A 15,343-nucleotide genomic window follows, 5' to 3' on the forward strand; every position below is an offset into this window, starting at 1 on the left:
CTCCACCAAAACAATTCCTTACCATCTAATCCATCAATGCCGGAATTGGAGTCCTCATATTCTCCTGAGCGGCACAGACACGACATACAAATGGTATCTGTACGTCGAGCACCCCCAGTACCTTCGCTAGCATCAGGTCAGGGGAGCGTTCCACCTACATCAAAAAATGATCCGGATTTGACTGAAGACCCGGCCGGACATATAAATCAAATGGTTTCATTGGCGACCTTCAGACCTCGCGGTGGGGCAGTCTCTGCAAATCCTGTGGAGCCTCCTAATGAAGTGGCCACCCTTGGGTTAGCCAGCGGGAGACCCGCTCTGTTGTCCCAGTCTGAACACCCCACTACCAACTCCAAGATTAGGTACCTCCAGCAGGTGCCTGCCATGCAAAGTAAAATAACTGACTTTTTTGTGGGGTCTGCCCTGCCTCCAAAGGACCCACTTCTCTCCCCGAAATGACAGCGAATTGAACACAACAGGAACTCCCCCCTATCAGTCCTCAGCTGGAACATTGCGGGCTGGAGGGGAAAAAAACATGAGCCAGAATTCTTGGAGTATATCAATCAGTTTCATATCATTTTGTTCCAAGAATCGTGGGAAGTAGAAAAAATTGTGCTAAATGGCTTTGAGCTTCTAGAACTCCCTGCCTGCCCCTCCCTGAAAGGAGGCCGCCCTAAAGGGGGCCTAATAATAGGCATCTCCCTCAACCTACATTCCAAATTTACTCTAGTACAGGCCTTGCCTCCCTACGCCCTTACCGGGCTGATTGCGGGGGAAAAGATCTCGCTCCTAGTTACAAATGTTTACTTGCCACCTGGGGGTTCTTCCCTTGAACTGGGCTCTAAATGGGGCTCGCTAGAAGAGCATTTGCTTTCATGCTATGTTAAGTTTCCTAACACCCTGGCCATAATTGGTGGTGATTTTAATGCCCGTACGGCAGCAAATTGGGACTCGTTGACCAAAGCCAAATGGTGGGTTACCCCAAACCTTGATAATTATGACCTGGAACACATCATGAAGAGAACTTCTAAGGACCACAGAGTAAACGAGGCTGGAGTACTCCTCTATCAAATGGCCATCCGTTTGAATTTGGTCCCCTTAAATGGCACATGCCTCCCCGATATTCCAGGGGATTTCACCCACCTGAGCGTTAAATCAAACAGCGTCCTCGATTACCTGTTGGTCTCTAGGGATCTATTTAAGCGTATTTCCACTTTTAAGATCGAGAATGTACAATTTAGTGATCACCTTCCCCTTGTTGCTAAGCTTTCCCTGAACTGGCAGCCGGAGGCTCATAGACATGCGACTCAGATGGTAACCAACGAATCTTTCCAAGTAAGAGGAATCAAATGGTCGGAGACACAGGCTCAAAAGTACCTGGAATTCTTTCAAAAAGAAATCCTCGGGCCCTATCCCAACATAGGCTCTGCCTCAGACGAGCATAGCATAGTATTGAAGCGCTTCTACCATCATATGACTGATCTTACGTCCTTCTTCAGGTTACCACCCAAAAATTTAAATCGAAACGAGTATACTCACGGTGCTCCCTGGTATAATTCTCAGTGCAAACAAGCAAGACAGCGCCTCCGTGCTATATATAATGCATACAAGACCTCTGATGCATCTACTCTGCCAGCTAGCTATGCACAAGCCAAGCAAGTTTACAAATGCACGCAGATAATTGCCAAGCGTGAGTGGCAACATAATCGTTGGCAGGCTCTGATTACTGCTTCAAAACCACACAGATCCAGGGAATTCTGGTCTTTGATTAACAGAAGGGGGAGGAATTCCCCAAGGACAGTCATCTCTGCACCGACATGGGAACGGTTCCTGAAGAAATGCTTCTCACAGGCAGATGCTCCCTCCGACCATCTGATGCACCTGTTTACCCACCTACCTATTTGGCCTCCCACCGATCCTGATGAAATAGCCAAGTTAATAGCTCAGCTGAAACCGGGCAAAGCCCCTGGGCCCGACCTGATCCCTGCTGAAGCCATCAAACTACACCCACAATGGTGGGCCGGCATCTTGGCCAAAACCTTCGATGCAATCAACGCTTCCGGTCTCATCCCCAAAACATGGAAGGAGGCCATTATTGTACCAATTCATAAAAAAGGTTCTCCAACGGAGCCGGAAAACTACCGTAACATCAGCCTCCTTTCGATTATAGGGAAAATTTATGCCAGCTTTTTGATGACTAAATTATTGCGATGGGTAGATGAGACTAACCAGATTGGCCATGAACAAGCAGGGTTCAGAACTAAACGCTCTACAACCGATCATGCGATAGTTCTTTATCATCTGGCACGGAAGTACTCCTCCCCCCCCCGGGGCTACCTCTGTGCTGCCTTCTTAGATCTAAAGGCAGCCTTTGACAGCGTTCCTAGAAATATTCTTTGGGAGAAACTTGCGAAACAGGGCATTGATAGAAGACTCTTATGGCTCATAAGCCAGCTCCACGAAGGTACCCTTGCCAGAGTGAGATTCACTCCAGCGGGCGACCTTACAAACTCGATACCAATAAACAAGGGAGTGCGCCAAGGATGTATATTGGCTCCCTGCCTATTCAACCTATTCATCAGCGACATGCGAGCACCCCTAGTCAACTCATCTCCAAGTACACACGCGCCTAGACTAGCGGATTACCGCTGCCCACTCCTTTTATATGCGGACGACGCGGTAATTCTATCCTATACACGTGTTGGACTAACCAGAGCTCTGAAGATCTTTGCCACGTATTGTCAACTCAATCAATTAACCATCAACCATGCCAAGTCCAAGATCCTGATCTTCTCCAGAAGCTGGAGATTATACAAATGGAAGCTTGGTGGGGCAAAAATAGAGCAAGTCCTAAAATTTCAATACCTAGGAGTCATTTTTCAATACAATTTGGGGTGGAAAGCTCACATTCAACACCTACTTAATAAGGCCAAAACCTTGTCATATGCGCTCCTCCGATTCTTCTTTTCGGACGGAGCTTTGCATGTTCCCTCGGCCCTAAAGGTGTTCAAGGCAAAAGTGGTTGCCGTGCTTGCTTATGCTGCCCCGCTCTGGGCCGTGATGACAGATCTTGCTCCCCTTGAGACTCTGCAAAGCCAATTCCTACGTCGGCTCCTAATGCTCCCCCTGTGCGTAAGCAACGCAGCCATGCGACTAGAATTGAAGGTCGCATCCCTAGAAACTTGCCTGTGGAAGCAAGTCTTCAATTACTGGTTATCATTGTGGCATAGATTACCAAACCATTACCTTGCCCAATGCTTATGGCGAGATGAATTCTCCAGCCTTTGGACTAGCAGAATTCATGCCAAACTCCTGAGTTATGGAATCTCTCCCTCAGATTCCCTAAAACTAGACCAAATCACTGCTCAGAGACTGATCCGCCAAAGACTGGATGACATCGATTTACAGCGAAATTATACGCTGGGGGGAGGTGTTTGTTCGCCCCAGAACATTGGTATCACTTTAACTTACTGCGTTCCATCATACCTCTCCTCCCTTTCGACTGTTGCACATAGACTGGCCTTCACCAAAGCGAGGTTTAACGTTTTTCCCTCCAATGTCCTGAGACATAGGTTCTCAAAGGGTCAAGCCCCCGCCGTGTGCGAATGTGATAAGGTGTCGCCGGAGTCGCTCCAGCACATTATGTTCACTTGCCCCTTGTTTAATGTGCTACGGGCAAATTTGTTGGGATCAATCATACAGAAACTAGAGGGTACCCCACCAAAATTCCACCTTGCCCAAATCTTGCAGGACAAGGATACCCACACGACCCTGAAGGTGGCTAGGTTCCTAGTTGCTGTCCTTTCCCAAAAGCGACGCCAAGGAGCTCTACAAGCTAATTAAGGCGTAGTATGCCTTTCCATTTTATAGTATTTTATTGTTATAGTAGTGTTTTAGCGATTGCTTTTTTTTCTCCTTACGGCACAAGCTGTTATTTATGTGTTGTTTTTACCTGTATGGGCCTATGGCCGTAATAAATGATATTCTATTCATCTCTCTGATGGATGCCTGACAGCAGCACTTGAATTATTTCTCTGCTAAGGCATTCTGAGTAATTCAGTAGATGGCACTCCTATCCCAATTTGCTGCTTCCTATGAGAGCAAACACTGGAGCTGAATATATGTGTTCAGTATGAGAAAGTTGTGAATCCACATAGATGCAACCAACCTGTGCAACAGGAAAACCCAGAGGAGGGGTGGGTAACCTTTGGCTCGCCAAACGTTGCTGAACTACAACTCCCATCATCCCCAGCAAGCACGGTCAATGGCGATGGGAGTTGTAGTTCAGCAACATCTGGAGGGCCGAAGTTTCCCTACCCTTGAGCTAGAGGATTGAGAGATGTGCAGGAACCTAAGAAGAAGCCGTAAGCCAGCTCAGACTAATGTCCACCTAGCCCAATATCGCAGACTCTGACTGGCAACAGCTCTTCTGGCAGAAAGGGTCTTCTTTCTCTTCGCTACCTGATCCCCATTACTGTCGAATGAAGCCTTGAACCGTCTGCATGCAAAGCACATATTCTACCAATTAGCTATCAAAACAGAAGTGAGGAGCCTGTAACTTCAATTCCCATCAGCCCCAGTTGCCATGACCAATAGTCAGGGATGATAGGAGTTGTAGGGCACTTCACTAGAGCAGACTGGACCATACCTCCAGACCATAGTCAAGGCCCCTGCTCTGTGTTTGCCCACCATACAGAGAGTGGCAACCCAGGCACCGAGATTATGGGACTCCCTTGCTCTGGGACCAATACTCTGCTCCATCCCTTCTTGGCTTTCAGATCCCAGAAAAAGCTGTGATTCTGAGGGCTTCTGCAGACCCTGAAGGAGACTCCAGAAGGTTCTGAAAGCCTGTCTCCACCCCTAGAGACCCTCTTGGGTGTCAAGGTCATCGGAGGGGGCTCTGTCAGTAGTTCCACCACTCCCATAAGTGTGGGGAATGGCGGTATGGGAAAGGGTTTTCTCTGCGGCAGCCCCTAACTTGTAGAAATCCCTCTTCACAGAAGCATCTTCACTGCATATTCCCCTATACGCTGAAGACACACTTATTTATTTACTTGAGAGTTAAGGTATTTTGTTTTGTGGGACCAATCCCTTTTGATGAATCTATACTTATTATGTTTGATACTTAGTCATGTTTTTAATTTGTAGGAAACCACCCAGAGTGGCTGACACAGCTCAGTCAGATGGGTGACATATAATAATTATTATCATCATCAACAACAACTTGGTTGGAACAATTTGACTTTTTAAAATAATTCTAATCTTTCAAAATTACTGTATGGTTACCGTGCTGCAACCCGTCCTGACACAATATGGAGGGCAGGCCAGAAATCTTATAAGTAAATATAGATAAGTAATTGCTGCTTCTCCTAGCCATTTCACTTGGACCAAGTGCTTTTATTTTACGTTGTGGATTCTGTATATTTTAAAAAACAAGACAGAGAACAAGATACAGCAGCCTTTCTCAATCTTGGGTCTGTAGATGTTGTTGGACTGCAACTCCCATTATCCCTAGCGTGCAGGACGAGTGGTCAGGAATGATGGGAGTTGTTGTCCAACATCATCTGTGGACCCAAGGCTGAGAAAGGCTGGGATACAGGCATAATAATGAAGCAAGAAAGGGGAGCATCTTTTGCTGAAAAGTGAATCTCGCCAAACAGTATCTAGCCTCCCTTTCCAGCTCATCACCATCTGGTTCTGTTTTCCTTGAATTCACTTTCACGTTGTCACAAGTCTTGGCAAGAGCCAACTCTGATCTTCAAGATAAAAGGAAATGAAACTGGGTGGGGGGAATCAAATATGTCTGGAATCCATCTTAGCAATATTACAAGCAATGGAAGAGTAAAGGGTCAGAGTTTTTATGGCACAGAAAACTTGGACGTAGATCTGATGGGATGACTCAAGACCCACTTTTGCCCTGGACTCGTTTTATAGTCTTTAGAGGTCCATGTCAAAAAAAATACGACTGATATTGAACTTGATTCTGCAAGGCCTCCAAGACACCATGTACAATAGGGCCTGTAGGTTGCAGCCTATTAAATCCTACTTAAGAGTAAGCACATTGAAATCAACGGACAATAGCCAGTGGTGCCCATTAATTGTAATGGGTGTGCTCTGAATAGGCCTGAGAATGGGTTCGATCCTATGAACCAAAAGTTTTCGGAACCAAAATGGGAGACAGAAGATTTATCACAACTATTTGAGAGCTGCTTTCTTCATATACAGTGGTACCTCGGTTTAAGAACTTAATTCGTTCTGGAGGTCTGTTCTTAACCTGAAACTGTTCTTAACCTGAAGCACCACTTTAGCTAATGGGGCCTCCCACTGCCGCCGCACGATTTCTGTTCTCATCCTGAAGCAAAGTTCTTAACCTGAGGTACCATTTCTGGGTTAGCGGAGTCTGTAACCTGAAGCGTATGTAACCTGAGGTACCATGTACAGGGATGATCTCATCAACGATGGAGTATATATCATCATCTTCAACTGGTAGACTGGAACACATAACTGGGCCACTACGCAGCCTATAGTGGTTTGCACCAATGGCAACATCACTATTTAGTGGTGCGTTGTTGTTTTTAATGGGTTGCTGCCTTCTTTTTTAAAAAAAGATGATAGGAAAACAAGTGCTGAAAAGTAAACACGTACATTTAAAAGCAGACCTCATGCTGCTGGTTGGATATGATAGCGCATGGGAACATGTGAAGTTGTCTCCTGCCACAGATCTATCCACCTGATGCCCTCCAGATAACAACATAGGATGAGGCTGCTAGATCAGGCCATTGGTCCACCTAGTTCAGCATCCTGTCCTCACCGCAGCCAGCAAGATGCCTTGGGGGCAGCCTGCAAGCTGGGCATGAATACAACCGCCCTCTGCTTGCCTGCGATTCCCAGCAATTGGCCATGAAAGACATTTGACAATGGAGGAGGTAGAATAGGGATAGGCAAACTAAGCCCCAGGGGCCAGATGTGGCCCAATCACCTTCTCAATCTGGCCCGCGGACGGTCCAGGAATCAGGGTGTTTTTACACAAGTAGAATGTGTCCTTTTATTTAAAATGCATCTCTGGGTTATTTATGGGGCATAGGAATTTGTTCATTCCCCCCCCCAAAAAAAATATACAGTGGTACCTCGGGTTAAGAACTTAATTCGTCTGGAGGTCTGTTCTTGACCTGTAACTGTTCTTAACCTGAAGCACCACTTTACTAATGGGGCCTCCTGCTGCTGCTGTGCCACCGGACCACAATTTCTGTTCTCATGCTGAAGCAAAGTTCTTAATCTGAAGCACTATTTGTGATTTAGCGGAGTCTGTAACCTGAAGCGTCTGTAACCTGAAGCGTCTATAACCCAAGGTACCACTGTAGTCCGGCCCACCACATGGTCTGAGGGACAGTAGACCGGCCCACAGCTGGAAAAGGTTGCTGACCCCTGAGGTAAAACATCATAGCTAGCAGCCGTTGACAGCCTTCCCCTCTAAGAAATTCTCTCACCCTCTTTTGAAGTTAGTGGCCATCACTGCCTCCCATGCTGAGGACTGAATTTGGGACTTTCTGCACACAAGGACAGTGCTCTACCACAGAGTTATGAATGCTCCCCAATTATATAGCAAGTCTGAAAAAGCTGAAAGCAATGGATATACATTACACGCTCCCTTTTCTCTTTTACTTTTCTCTGCCTGCTATAGCCTTCACAATTGCATTTCTGTTCCTTCTGATTAGCATTATTCTTCATGGTATGCAACAGGAAAAGAACCCAGTTATTAAAAACAGAATTGGCTCCACAAAAGAGGGCTCTGAGGCAATCTGCCGAAAATGCGCAAGCTGCCACCCCCCTCGGCAACACGGCAAGCGCGCAACTGGGGAAAAGCACCTCCCTCCTGGTTTTTTTCCAGGGGAAAAGCTGCCAGTTCCCATTCTTGTGCCTTTCCTGTCCATTTGTTCCCATTATTAAACCTAGCACTGCAGAGCTGCACGTTAAGAATTGAGGCGGCTCAGCCTTCTCCCGCAGCTGCAAAGCATTCTGGGTTCTGCAAAGGCCGCAACACTACACAGGCGATGAAATCTCCATGAAAAGCACAAAATGGGTACTTATCCAAAATTCACTGTGAGCACCTAACCTGGATTCCCCATGGCAGACTCTGCAGAACAGCCATAAACGTACCATATTTTTCGCTCCATTGGACGCAGTTTTTCCCCTCCAAAAATTGAGGGGAAATGTGTGTGCGTCCCATGGAGCGAATGCAGGCTTGTGCCATAGCCGCGCACAACCCCAACAGCAGGGAGAGGCTGCACGGGGCTATGGCTTCTTTAGCCCTGCGCAGCTTCTCCCGGGAGGGAGAGGTTGCATGGGGCTAAAGAGGAAGCCAAAGCAGCCAGCAGGATCCATCCCGCTGGCTGCCTTGGCTTGTAACATAGCCGCGCGCAACCACTCCGGCAGGGAGAGGTTGTGGGCAGCCTGTACACTGCTCTTTGGGGCTGGGGGGGGGGGAGATCTTTTTTTATTGATTTCCCCATCTAAAAACTAGGTGCGCCCTATGGTCCGGTGCGCTCTATGGTGCGAAAAATACGGTACTCCTTTGAGAACGTAAAGGAAAGCCCTGCTGCTCCAGGCTAACAACTCATCTACCTGTAGTTCAACACCGCCTCTGAGAGTAGATGTAGACTATGAATAATAGCATACTTGTGACAGAGGAAGCCTGGACGGCCAGGCAATGGCCTTATTATTATTTATTGAATTTATATACCAATGTATAAGAGACGAGGGTGGCGTTGTGGTCTAAACCACAGAGCCTAGGACTTGCCGATCAGAAGGTCGGCGGTTCAAATCCCCCCAACGGGGTGAGCTCCCGTTGCTCGGTCCCTGCTCCTGCCAACCTAGCAGTTCAAAAGCACGACAAAGTGCAAGTAGATAAATAGGTACCGCCCTGGCGGGAAGGTAAACGGCATTTCCGTGCACTGCTCTGGTTCGCCAGAAGCGGCTTAGTCATGCTGGCCACATGACCCGGAAGCTGTACGCCGACTCCCTGAGCTAATAAAGCGAAATGAGCGCCGCAACCCCAGAGTCAGCCACAACTGGACCTAATGGTCAAGGGTCCTTTTACCTTTTAACCACCCTATACCTGGAGGTCTCTGGGCAGTTCAAAGAAAAGATCACAACATATATAATCAGAATAAAAACAACAACCCAATAACACCCCCTGAAGAAAAGAGCCACATTTTAAAAGGGTATAGGATGTCAAACAGATCAACCAAAGGCCTGGTTAAAAAGGAACGTTTTTGCCTGGTGCCTAAGGGTGTATAATGAAGGCGCCAGGCGAACTTCTCCAGGGAGAGAGCATTCCACAAACGGGGAGCCACTGCAGAGAAGGCCCTGTTCTCGTGTTGCCACCCTCTGGACCTCTCAAGGAGGCGGAACACGAAGAAGGGCCACAGAAGGTGATCTCAGGGTCCGGGTAGGTTCATATGGAAAGAGGCGGTCCTTGAGGTATGGCGGTCCTGAGCCACTGGAGCACTATTTCCCTTCCATTGCAGCTCCAGGGGTGCACTTTGGCCAAAACACATATACAGAAACTTTCTCACACAGCTTTGAAGAACTTTTGAAGTACTCAAAGATAAGGAGTGTGAGAGTCACCGGACGGCAACTCCCCACAGACCATTGGCTGTGTTGGCTGAGGCTGAGGGAGTCCCCATAACCGACCCAAATTTAAACACTGCTGTGTTCTTCCCTTTTAAACACTGTGATCAGTGCCACAGTTTAGCTGCTCCCTCGTGCAATCAATGACAACAAGAGACCCTCACACAAATGCAAACTTGGTCTCACTGGAGCTCCCAGCGAGTCTCGTCTTGCTCAGACCCACCCTTATTTCTGTTCTGAGAAAACTTCCGAGATTCCTTTCCAGGTAATGAGCAAATGTGCTCAAAACTCAAGCTCATTGTTCAGTCACTGCGAGGGCAAAACTCTGCACAGCCTTTGGAAACAATGACATAACTATACAGGCATAGAGCCAAGTGAGAGCTTTTCGAGATTCCTCTCGCTCGACACGCACCAACACAAACGTTGTCGAAAGGACACATCTGCACTTGAGCTTGCAAGGGCCACAGGAGTGTTTCTGCTGATAATCTGGGAACATTTCATTTAGTTAAGGAGATCACATGGTGGAGTGATTTTTTTGGGGGGGGGGAGGGAATGCACATATCAAAACACTTCCACACCCAACAGCTTGGCATAAGAGTATCAGAATGGTTATGTGTGCTGAGTATCACTGAAGTGTGTACAAACCCAGGTGGGAAAAATATGGTTTTCTAGACACTGGCAGACTCCAGCTCTGATACAAAAAACTGAATGGAATCAAGGCTAAGACGAACATGATGCATTTATGTATCAGAAATCATAGAGAGCCATTGTGGTGCAGTGGTTAGAATGTTGGGCTAGGACCTGGGAGACCAGGGTTCAAATCCCCATGCAGCCATGACACTCATTGGGTGACACTGGGCCAGTCACGTCCTCTCTGTCTAACCTACCTCACAGGGTTGCTGTGGGGATTAACTGAGGAGAGGGAGAACCACCTTGAGCTCCTTGGAGGAAAGGCATGATATAAATGCAATCAGTTCAATCAATTTATTTCACATACTTGTGCAAGAAAAAAAAAGAAGCTGTGCCAAAATCAAACACAACATCTGGTAGCTAATTGAATTACATGGAATTGTAATGCAATAAAATACAACAGATCTGAAATAACAGAGGCAATAGAGAATCATATAGCATTTACACTGCATTTGCTACAACAGGCAGAAGAAACGTTAAGTGGTTCTTCATGACCTTCAGCAGTTTTCGACTGGGCTGTGCAAGGGAAAAGTCTAGGAACCCACTGTTGGCTTACAATGGACTGGCTTTTGGCTGAGCAATCCTGGGTTGCAAAACAAGGTAATCAGTGCAAAATGCACTTCATCGCCTTGTGGATGTCCATAGGTGATTTCCATTCTAAAGGTAAAGGTACCCCTGACCATTAGGTCCAGTTGCGGACAACTCTGGGGTTGCGGCGCTCATCTCGCTCTATAGGCCGAGGCAGCCGGCATTTGTCCGCAGACAGCCTCCGGGTCATGTGGCCAGCATGGCTAAGCCGCCTCTAGAGAACCAGAGCAGCGCACGGAAAGGCCGTTTACCTTCCCGCCGGAGCGGTACCTATTTATCTACTTGCACTTTGACATGCTTTTGAACTGCCAGGTGGGCAGGGGCTGGGACCGAGCAACGGGAGCTCACCCCGTCGCAGGGATTCGAACCACCAACCTTCTGATCAGCAAGCCCTAGGTTCTGTGGTTTAGACCACAGCGCCACCAGCATCCCCTGATTTCCATTCTAGTTGAGTCTAAATACACCCTCAGTGATTTGACCAAGGTAGCATAGGAAGCCAAAACTGGCCAAGTAGACGTCAAGCCACAAAGGCTTGGGGTTCTCAGGCAGGTGAAATCAGATGAATCAAATCAAGTGGGCAAACGAAGAACGGTTTGCAAGCACTGACGGTCAGCTGCAAAACCACACTTCCTTTACCAGTGCCTGCAAAGCCTGCTTCTGGCAAGGAGTCACATCTTTCTTTATCTGCCTTACACCCAGGGACGGATTTAGGTTTGATGAGGCCCTGAGCTACTGAAGGTAATGGGGCCCTTTATATGTCCAGCTGTCGTTTGTCAACAACAAATTGTCACTGTTTTTTGTGTTGAATATATGCTATATGGTACTTTATGGACCTAATAGGTATCTAAAGCCATTTGCACGTAACAAAATGTATTTTATCCAAGTGATTGTTGAACTTATATTTTGGAAATGTATATCCAGGTTTTTCCTCCTTTATTTTTTTTGGGGGGGGGCCAAGAGAGTGGGGCCATACGCTATAGATTGTTTAGCTTATACCTACATCTGGCACTGCTTACACCTGACAGCAAATATATAGGGCAGATGGGTGTGGCTTCTGGAAAACAGGCTTGCAGGTCAATTTAGGACTCCCGCTTGGCCCAACCTCACCACCTCTGAAGTAGGGAATCAATTTCCCAACCCTTCTGGGTCCTCGAGCTGTACGCTTGCAGCAGACAACAATTGTTTGCATGCCTTCTTGATGGTCACAGTGCTTTTTGCCACAAAGCTCCCATTGTTACGTGGATGAAATCTCTATTTTCTTTCTAAATGTCATTCCGCGAAAGAAAGTTTTCTTGCATCAGCCCTCTCCACCAACAACAGTGGCTCATTGTATGTTCACCAACAGCTGGGACAGGGTGAGACTTTCAAGTTTTAGCAACCGCTTACGACAGGGGAGTGCTCTATTCATTTTGGAGAAGCAGCCCTCTCCGCTTCAATACTGAAATGCAGAATTTTCCGAGGACCTCAAATTCATGCAGGCAAGTGCACATCTGAGGCCCAGTTCATACATGTGAAGGAGTCAACACACACACACTACTGCCTCTCTGTTACATAGTAGGTCCTTCGTCTCATTCCTCGGAAGACAGACGGGGCTATAAGGTTTAAACTGGATCTTTACAAATGTTTAAAATATTTTTTTCTAAAAACAAAACAAAACCCAGAGGCCTTTCTTTTAGGACTTCTAGGTGCCGAAATCCCAAAGAAACAGAAAATACTATTTACGTACGTGAGTACAGCTGCACGGATGCTACTAGCCCAGAGATGGAAAGAAGATAAAGTTCCTACCAGAGAAGAATGGCAGGTCAAGTTGATGGACTATGCCGAAATGGCTAAAATGACCGGAAGAATCAGAAATGTAAAGTATCTGAGGGAAGGTAAATTAGTAAGGAAAGATAATAAAAATATATAGAAGATTTGAGAAGATTGTAAATGCAAAGATAAATGTAATCTCAAGATGTAGAGGAAATTGAGTGGGGGCGGAAGGAAGCAGGGGGAGGGACAAAAGAATATTAGGTTTGATTGATGGATATATGGGGGTGGGGAGGGGGTGTGATGGCTTTGGTTTATTTATATTGTGATGTAATATGGAAAAACCAATAAAATATTGTATTGGAAAATAAAATAATAATAATAATAAAGAAATCAGGAAGACCAAAATTTTAATAAGGGGGGGATTTATAATCTATCTTAAAAACCATTGTAGACAGCTAAAATCGTTAGTAGGATTGGCAAAACACTTGTAGTTTAATGGTGAATTTGGGATATAATGGAGATGCGAAAGTTTTGGATTATTATAAAAGATGCAGGGGGAAGTCCAGGAGATTCTGAGGATTCTTGTTTTTATATTGTATGTTGATACGTGATTGCAAAATTTTAATTTGCAAAACCTAATAAATAAATTTACTTTAAATATATAAATAAACAAACTGGATCTTTACGTAAAACTGCCAAGCCAAGCATTACCAGTTACAGCAGAAGCAAGGAGAAAGGTGAAGAAGTAAACTCACACCAGTTAGCTCTCAGGGCGAGTTTGCGCAAACCATTGTGCCTGGTGTGGAGGTGTGGCTGGGGTGAGGCGCCCTTACCTTTCTTTTCTCCCGTGAACGGGACAAAATCTTCAACGTCTTTATGCTCCAGCGCTTGCTTCTCCAGATACGAAAGGAGTTTCTCCCTGTCGAAAGCACCGGAGGGCTTTTTGGACGTCTGGTCCTTTTGCCGGAACCCTGCGGGCAACAGTGCATTCTGCAAAACGAAAACGACAAGGCTTCTACCGCTCTTATTCGTCAAAAAACAACAAACCGCGGAAGCGGTCCATTAAAATACACGCAGGTATCTTAGGAAGGGGTTGAAAAGGCCAAATCCTCCCGGGTCCTGTCTCGGGAACAGAACCATCACCACTATCATGTTTCCTTGCATCAGCCCTATCTCCTGGGACAGGATGAGACTTGCAAGTTTGAGGACAGATCTAACACAATGATAATATCTGCATTTATTCATCACATCCTACTTTTGGTGCACGTACTTTTAGATCCCTCCCTGTGCACACACAAGTAAGGCTCTCTTCCACTTGGCAGGGACTGGGATACATCCCGATGCTGATATTAATTATTTTATTTTATTTTATTTATACCCCGCCCTCCCTGGCCAAGACCGGGCTCAGGGCGGTTAACATCACGTATAAAAACAATTGACCAAAATACAACTTAAAAACAGGATTAAAGTACAACTTAAAATGCAGCTTCATTTCAGTGGAAGCCCAGATCAAAAACTTGGGGGGAGAAAACGTCAAATCTTCACGAAGGCCAACTATCCAGACTGGTCCTACGTGGGCCAGAAAAGCCAGTAAAGGTAAAGGTAAAGGGACCCCTGACCATTAGGTCCAGTCGTGACCGACTCTGGGGTTGCGGCACTCATCTCGCTTTATTGGCCGAGGGAGCCGGCGTACAGCTTCTGGGTCATGTGGCCAGCATGACTAAGCTGCTTCTGGCGAACCAGAACAGCGCACGGAAATGCCGTTTACCTTCCTGCCGGAGCGGTACCTATTTATATACTTGCACTGGTGTGCTTTCGAACTGCTAGGTTGGCAGGAGCAGGGACCGAGCAACGGGAGCTCACCCCGTCACAGGGATTCGAGCCGCCGACCTTCTGATCGGCAAGCCCTAGGCTCTGTGGTTTAACCCACAGCGCTACCCGCATCCCTTCTAGAAAAGCTAGGGAAGTCCCGAAATAGGGGTTCCATCACAGAAGGAAAAGGAAAAAGAGGGAGGGGATCAGGCTGATTCAAAGTCAAAGGCTAGGCGGAACACCTTTGTCTTACAGGCCCTGTGGAAAGAAATCAGATCCCGCTGGGCCCTGGTCTCATGAGACAGAGCGCTCCACCAGGCCGGAGCCAGTGTTGAAAAGGTCCTGGCCCTGGTTGAGGCTAATCTGACCTCCTTAGGGCCTGGGACCTCTAGGGTGTTGCTATTTGTGGATCTTAAGGTCCTCAGCGGGACATACCAGGAGAGGCAGTCCTGTAGGTACAAGGGTCCTAGGCTGCAATGTGCATACATGTATAATATTTTGTGCTGGATTTATTCTGAAACAAAACTGTTTTTATTTTGGCATTTTTCTACTGAACCAGATCCATTCTGCGAGCACCCTATTTCTTGCTCACGGACAGGCCATTTCTGGGTGTGAAAAGAGTGCTACGTGTGGAGAGTGAACCAGAGATGATGTTGCAGCACACAATCTGCTGACTTTTTCCCCTGGAATCCACACCTGTTAACGTTTATAGCTTAAAATCCATTGCGCCTGCACACCCAAGGCACGTGCCGTTCCAGATGTGGCCATCCAGATGTCGCTCTCACCATGCTGTACTTCAGTTTCTCCCAAACTTGTATCTCCAAACTGTTGTTGGACTACAACTCCCATCATCCCTAGCTAGTAGGACCAG

At 46.8% G+C, this 15,343-nt stretch overlaps 1 protein-coding gene across 2 annotated transcripts in view; it reads right to left on the reverse strand.

Moving 5' to 3' along the window:
• LOC310749629 (tropomodulin-3) overlaps nt 1–15,343 on the reverse strand; it is a 58,277-nt gene that overhangs the window by 23,000 nt on the left and 19,934 nt on the right. For both annotated transcript variants that reach the window (XM_083586914.1, XM_083586915.1), the window contains exon 3: nt 13,494–13,650. In XM_083586914.1, coding sequence (XP_083443040.1) covers nt 13,494–13,650 — 157 coding nt within the window. The remainder of the gene's footprint in view (nt 1–13,493; nt 13,651–15,343) is intronic.

This window comes from Podarcis filfolensis (genome assembly GCF_964270895.1).
Source record: "Podarcis filfolensis genome assembly, chromosome: 14".
Taxonomy (NCBI): domain Eukaryota; kingdom Metazoa; phylum Chordata; class Lepidosauria; order Squamata; family Lacertidae; genus Podarcis; species Podarcis filfolensis.